Source organism: Alligator sinensis, unplaced genomic scaffold (assembly GCF_000455745.1).
Source record: "Alligator sinensis unplaced genomic scaffold, ASM45574v1 scaffold391_1, whole genome shotgun sequence".
NCBI lineage: Eukaryota > Metazoa > Chordata > Crocodylia > Alligatoridae > Alligator > Alligator sinensis.
The window spans coordinates 1,705,892-1,713,887 of NW_005841889.1; the positions used below are offsets into that span (position 1 = coordinate 1,705,892).

A 7,996-nucleotide genomic window follows, 5' to 3' on the forward strand; every position below is an offset into this window, starting at 1 on the left:
CGGCCCCCGGGGGCAGCGCTGCCCCGCTCCGCTCCGCTCCGCTCCGCCCGGCAGGAAATGCAGCGCGAGGCGATCGATGCGGGCTCCGGCCGGGCTTGCCTGGGTCGTGCGGGCCCCGGCTGGGGGGAGCCCCCCCATTTGCTTCCCTTCCTCTCGCGCTCGCCGCCCCCTCCCTCCCTCCCTCCCTCCCTTCAGTTCAAGGACTTAAAATAGCAATTGAAGTTCCGTGTAAATAAGCAGAGCCGGGGCTGAGTCATCCCCGCGCGGTCCTACGGGGCGCCCCCGAGCCCCCCGCCTCTGCAGCGGCTTCTGCCGGGCTCCAGGCAGCCCTGGCCTCTGCTCTCCCGCCCCGCGCGCAGCCCCACGGAGGCGAGGGCTCTGCTTCAAGGGCAGCGCCCTCCCGCCCCGGGCCTGCTCAGCACTTCAGGTAGGTCCGAGCCTGGCCGCGCCACGTGCTCAGTGCGGAGGGTAAAGGCCAGGAGTGAAAGAAAGGAAGGTTGCCTTCAGGCAGCTGGACAGCTCCTAGGAGCAAACGAGGGCTGCAGCTTGCAGGCAGCATTGACCCTGGAACTACCTGGCTTCTTTGTCTCCAGCCCTAGCTTGCAGTGAGAGAGAAGCAAAGTTTTTGATGGGTTTTTTGCTTTCAGGGAAGAAGACCCCCACCCCAGCACTGGCCACTTCCTTTTTTTGTCACCAGATGTCTATATTCCATTATAATACTAAAACCTGTTTTCACTGTCTTATTCATTTATGTATTTTAGTATATTTATGTAACTTTGACTTTAGTAGTGCAGAATAAACCAACACTGTTTTGCTGATTTATTACAATATCCCCATAAACCACTGAAATGAACAGATGTTAGTTAAGTAGTCAGGCCAACTTCTTATTAACTGTGTTAACAATAGGCCCACACAACTTCTTCTGTTTACATCATGGAGGCCACTGGCTGAAACAGTCTTCAAAATTGTGGCACTGCCATTTGGGAGTTTTCGTGGTGAGGAAATATCTTCAGAAAACAGATACGCTATTTCTAAAAAAAGGGACCAGAGGGGAGAAAAGGAAAGGAGAAACACTAAGCAGTTGACTGATCTTATCAATATTAATTCTTTACCAATATTGGGAATAGTGTTGCATTTCACAATATAGCACCAAGTAGTGGCAGTGAAGATGGAGGGGAAGAGGGTCAGAATTTGGATGCACAACAATCAAGTTTTAAATGTAAATGCAATTTATATCTACTATTCACTTATGCTTTTCTCTTACTGCTACTGAATAGCTCAGAAACTTATGAAGTGTCACGTGCCACAAGAAAATGCACACAAATAAACAAGAGTGACGCATGGTGTCAATTCTTACATTAAATTATATTCTTAACCCCAAGTCTCAGCAGCAAATGCAGGTTGATTATTGGCCTACAAGAATTAAGGCCTATTTTCCTATTTGCAGCAGATGTCATCAAAACTATTCTTTCATGCCCCAAACTCATATGTTGTTTACATAATTGGGTATAAGATGAGAAATTGCAAGTATGCATAGTATTGTACAAAAACATGAAAGAAGATTCCTGCCCCATGGGAGATAAAACTGTAACTTGGATGTGCCACATAAACAAAAAACTGCTGCAGTAGAAAGGATTGCAGGCATGGTCAGTGAAACACTGACTGCTGGAAGCCATCAAAAAAGAACACTATTTAAGGAAGGGAATGACAGAAGGGTGCAACAAAAAGGAAGACTGGGCAAGGGGTAAAAGTGGCGTGAGAAGCTATAAAAGTCAGAATAAAAGATACTGACTGAAGGCCAAGTGTTGTAACTTTACCTATGCAAGCAATTCCATCAGCCTTTCCTTTCAAGTATATTTGTACATGTAAAAAGTGCACAAGGAGATGATCATAGTCCCTGCTTCACAATACACAGACATATCTTCTGATGAGATGCACACGTTAAGCCAGTAAAAAGAGTGAAGCATTGTGAGAACATATGGAGCAAAGGAGGGGAGTAGGAGGAAATGAAATAATGAACACAAATGTTTATTGTATTTCTTTTTTTCAGATACTTCCTCTCAACAATGAGCCCTATCCAGATAAAGAGAATAAATGCAGTAGGCTAAGGCACTGAAACCACTGCTTAAAGATGCAGGCTACCTCTACCTGGAATTGTATTTTTTTAAAACCAAACAAGAATGCCTTATAATTGGCTTTATTCCATAATAGTAGATGCACACACCACAAAAAAGGAAAGATGTGTCCTAACTGCACTGTATAGTGCTAAAATTAACAATTTGAAGGCACTAAAATTGTAGGTCTGAAAGGGAGTATCCTACATCATATTTGCTTTACTAATAGGAAAACAACATGATATTCTTCCCTGAAATGCATCTAGCATCAGATATAAGCTCCAAAGTGACCCCACAAAGAAGACATGGGAGGAAAAAAGGAAGAAACATAAGAAAGTGAAGGGATGCATTTGTCTTCTACAGTACTACAATGTAATTTGATGCATTGTACTGAAAATCTTTCTAGCATTTCTTCACCTTGCATGTTCCTTTTTCTCATTTCTCAGTCCACTTCCTTCTTTCATGTATATGTAAAATGGAAACATAAAAAGGACAAAGGTATGACCTTTGTTTTATCTCAACTTCATGAAGAACGCACAGTACAAATTAAAGGCACAATACAAATACCAAGCATTATTTGGAAATAACCAAACTGCAAAATGCAAAAGGATTTGTAAAAGAAAATAAAATTCTCTAAAAAAAAAAAATCACTTTTGGCATGGTTTAAGAATATAGGTTGTATTTATTGCAACTGAACTGGGCATCTGAGAACATATGTCTGCATACTAGAACTCTTCTGCACAGACAACATATGTTCACATATTGCTGAAATTTTACAAAGGTCCCTAGAGGATAAGTCCAAGAGTTTATTGATATGGGAATGCCCAATTATAGACTGATCCCAACTCACTTAGGACCAAGATGGAGGTCAAGTAACAGTCATAAGATTAAGTGAATATGATACTTCATAATATGTATGATTTATATCCTTTTTTAAGATGTATAAAATTTCAGAGTTATAATTCTGAAAGTGTACATATATTATGTCTAAAAATTTGCAGCATCATTCTTAAATATGTGTTGGTTTTGAAAATCCACAAAAATCCACAAAAATATTCAAGAGTATATAGTACATGCAAACCATGTTTATAATTATTTACTGAGAACAATGACGTTAAAATAAAAGCTGAACAACACAGTAAAACAGTACCCTCCAAATACATGATTAGGTCAATATTTTGGACACATGGTGGTTAGGTAGTGTTATGTTACCTTTGGCATAGTTCAACCCGAAATAAATCTCACAGTTTGCCATAAAACCCCAAGGACTGCATGGTTAATTTAGCTTGCACAAAGCCTGTGTTCAGCTGGCTTCAGGATCTCCACAAGGAGTTAAAATGTAAAAGAGCAGAGCATTATCACATCCCAGCCTATGAGCTCTCACACTGCATGGGTAAGCTAGAATGCTTTAAGCTAATGATGTTTATAGCTAACCAAATCCAATTTAAGCAGTCCACTGTAGCTCTTGCCTGTTAGTCCCATTTCACATAGGCTTCATTTATTTTAAATTTTCAACTCTAGAGACAAAGTCTGCTTTTTGTTTCTTTTGAGTGTCAAGCCAGAAAATGAACTCTTCCTTTAGTACATGAATCATTTTTTTTTACACCTAAGGCTAGTGTTATGTTTTAAATGTTAATGTTTTCATTACATTCTAAATACTTGAAAACTGCAGCTAGAGATTAAAATAAAAAACTGCAGTTAAGAAGTATAAACACATTACAGACAAGACTATTATGAAAGAGAGTCAAATGTTGCCTTCTGTGACAAAAACTGACAATAAAGGTGACAGAATAGTAAGTGATAATCTACGATTGCCCATAGACTACAGGAATAAAACCTATCACTTTGGATACCTCCTCCAATTTAGCTCCTTTAAAAATGGCCATTTTAAAAAAATATTCACTTGAAAGATTATTTGGGGTGCTGTGGCTCTTCAGATCTAGTTGAACTACAACATTGTATTTGTGATACCAGACACATGGCAACAGTGTCCGGGATTATGGTTGATTAAAAAAATAACAACAACAACAAACCACACAAAATGAATCAAGGGAGGAGATGAAACACTGAGCCACCTTCAGAAACAAACCTTTAAAATGGTGATTATTTGGGAAAGAAGTATGTTTGCTTTAATCAAAAAAACCTTAATTTAATTGGATCAAGAATTAAACTTCATTCTGTCCAATAATACAAAGAGTTCAAATACTCAGAGTACCTGAAGCTCTGTGGCTTGACAATCAAATGCCTGTAGAAAAAGTAAGGGATTCCAGAAAAAACAAACTTTTCTCAAGTCACTACGTATGGAATACAGCACTGCTTTGAAAATATATTTACAGAAATTTGATTTTGTGCAACTTCAGAGCGTCAGCCACTAACATATAATTTATTTCTTCCTTCTCACTAAGTTCGATGATTCTGTCTTATTTATCATGAACGCTGACTGATCTTGAAAGTCCAGAATTATCTCAAAATTATATAGGAAAAAAAGACACATAAGGAAACAAGCAAATTATAATAATGATTTCCACTGAATCATTACACAAGAGCATCAGTTTAAGGAACAAACACACAAAAAGGCAGCATTTTAAATTCAGGATATTAGATTGTCTTAAGCATTTGGTCAGTGACATCCACATGAACACAATTAAAAACAGTAACATACAGTAATAAACCCAAACATGACAATATCATGACTATAATCTATGGCATATTGAACATATATTGTGAAATAATACTGCAACTTATATTTAGGTGTATTATTAGCAGTACTATCACAAAACCAGTCAAAAACCATTTAACTGTGAAACCAGATGCAGACCATCATCAACTTGAAGGCTGCCAGACAGTCTCTTATAAGCTGTTTAATAATATTACTAGAAACTGTGCAATTTACTTCATATTTACATTAACAGTACCAATACTGTTTATGTAGTCTTAATGGGAGATATACTAACATTAAATTTCTTGATATGCCATTAAACTTGAGAAAAAAAATCACTTAAATATGTTAAGCATGTTTAGCATTAGTTATTCTGCTTCTCTAGCAAAACCAGGAAACACCCATCCTGTGAGACCATGCTCAAGGCCTGCTGAATGTCTGCATTAATTCTTTGTTCTCCTGGATGACCGCTAGTTCTGGCAAATGGAAAAGAAGACCTTATTGCCCGTAAAGCATAAAGCAATCCATTTACTTGGGACTAAGTTTATATAATCTATTGTTTGGTCCAAGGGAAGTAATGAACTAAACACCATATATGATTGAGCCCCTAGGTTAATCATCTTGCCAGAAAAGTGATTTGCTTAAACATGACTGATCAGCTACTGATGTCACAGGAAACACTTGATCCTTGATCAACAAGATGGTTACAACATTGGATTTAAAATTCTTACTACTGTGTACAATGGTGCAACTTTCCAATCCTCTATACCTCGTGCAATAAATGGGAATTTGCATAACATGTAATTGAAAAAAAAAAAAAAAAAGACCTCTCAGGAATCACTTATAGGAGTAAAGGGAAGTTTACATTTTTAAAGGATGCATTACTATTAAAAGGAAAATTAATAATATTTGTGAATGTATTTATGGTTATGTATAATATTTGCCAAAGTATGCATTTCTAGTTTATAGACTATTAATCCATCACCTTGACACTAATGTTGCAAGGAACACATTTATCAGGCTGCTAGGCCCATTACTTTTTAATGGATCACTCCATTTTAAGCAATAAGACTAACACATTCAGGCCATAATACAGTCATCTTCCAAGGGACAAGAAACCACAAAGTCTCCATGAATGCCATCTTAGACTGTGTGTCTGGTATCAGGCAACCTCTATATTATGCAGTCCATAGTAAATATCAGAAGTTAGGGATACAGCATTCTCAGGAGGAGCAGTTTGGCACTTGTCCACATGGCACTACAGAAGGATCAAAAGGGCATTCTGCCATTATTTCATAATATAGTTTAAAGCAGCAGTACTTCTCTTGCGTATAACATATACGCTTTCACAATTCAAAACCTGCTCATATCAGACTCCTCATTTTCCTCCATTGTCCATAATCATTACCCCAAATTGTATTCTTCCTCTAATCATCCATGTCTGCAAGTCTGACACCAGGAGTCCCTACATATTCCCAGGAATTTGTCACTGCCTCAGCTTTACATTAAATGTTAACAGCTGCCAAGTATTATAAGTAGTACATCTCCCAATTCTAAGATTAAAGAAACACTTTGGTAATTTGTGACAAATATGTTAAGCGATAAAAAAATATTTTCTAGAAATGACAAAGTTGGACCGAAATCTTTGTGTGCCACCATCTCCTTTCACCTCCCTTTCATCAAACCCAAGGTTACCAGACTAACATGGACAGAATGCATCTGTTCATCATCACCTCATTTTTAACATGCAATTTTACCAAAAACGTCAAACATTTCCATTGACTACCTTGCACCTCAGGATCCACCTCCAAATTGCTCCCCTTGTTTATAAATATACACCTAAATCTCTGGAAAAACATTGTTTCCCTTACAGCTAACAATTATGCCAGATAACAATGATGTCAACTCATCTCCCTTCTTAATTTACAATGGCTGTTCTACTATAGGAAATGGCTTCGTAAAAAAAGATATTGTTTCAATATTTTCCTTGTTGTTCACTCTCATCATTTTATTATGTATGGTGATACTTTGAACATTTATTAGAGCCCCTGCTGAGAGAAGTGAGGAGTTTCTCCAATACCACAACTTAAAAAAAATGTGTACAGCCCTCATGGATACAGAGAAAAGTTAAAATAAAATACAAAACCAAACCAAACCACCCTGTAATATACTCTAAAGGCTGAACAAGCATAAGGTAATGAATGCAAAATTATTGGTTTTTCCCTTCCTTTGAAGTCATGATTCTGGGGAGCTATACTCATGATTTTGGAATGCCTGGGGTTGGCAATACTGTACTTGTAAACCTAGGAAGTCTGATGTGGAAAGATTGCTTTCTAAGGGCTCATCTGCCCACAATAGTTGTGTCAATTTAATTCCGTTGATTTAAAAAGCAAATTAGCCTGATCAGTAGAAACTCAACAAATATTTTTATTTCAGATAAAGAGTACTTTCTACTTGATTTAGTTTAAGTAAAAAAAAAAGATTAAGATAAATCAAAAGAGAGCATGCTTAATTAGAAAAAGTGATTTCCAGACAAGGGTAGATTGTTTCTCACCAGATCTAATTAAATCTGTGTTCAGGTTACATGCAAAACCAGGCCTAACTACCAACCCTTCAAACTTAGCTTAGAATCTGCAAGTCAAGCTGGAGCATACATCAGTGATAATGATAAAGATTCAGTAAGCCAGATGCTGCCCTCAGTCACACATCTGCAACCCCACTGTCCATAAATTAGGCAGAGCTACATAAACTCTATTGCTTATTCTGACAGGTGCTACACTAGAATGCATTTATTGGAGAAGATATGAAAAACAAATGAAATTAAAATCCAAATATGCTTGCAAATCATTGCTTTAAACAATTCAGCTGAGATCACCAGTCATATTTATAAGAGATGAAAACCCTGGCAGATTCCCAGTGGGGTTACACAGAAAAAGGTTCAATGGCTCAACAGTAGCACTCTCTCTCCAACTAACTTTACGGAAAGCACTCCACAGTGTTGGGAATATTTATATGGGAGAAGCATGCTGTTCTCACCGTTTCCCATCACAGAAGTGAGTGGGAATTCAAGGAAACCAGAGATGAATCTCTTTATCGCCTTTCTCCACTGGTTCTGGGAATAGCTGCCTGTACCAATAGGTCTGGCACAGCAGATTCACTGAAAATGAGATTCAAAGCTGTAAATTCTTTGAGGACAAACCATTTTCCATTCCATTAGGGCAGG

General features: G+C 37.9%; 1 protein-coding gene across 1 annotated transcript in view; it reads right to left on the bottom strand.

The window, feature by feature from the left end:
• The window catches only part of CACNA2D3 (calcium voltage-gated channel auxiliary subunit alpha2delta 3), an 889,480-nt gene extending 889,223 nt beyond the window's left edge, over nt 1-257 (bottom strand). The window contains exon 1 of the mRNA XM_025197140.1: nt 205-257. Within this exon, the coding sequence (XP_025052925.1) occupies nt 205-257 (53 nt within the window). The remainder of the gene's footprint in view (nt 1-204) is intronic.
• Nucleotides 258-7,996: the final 7,739 nt, after the last annotated feature.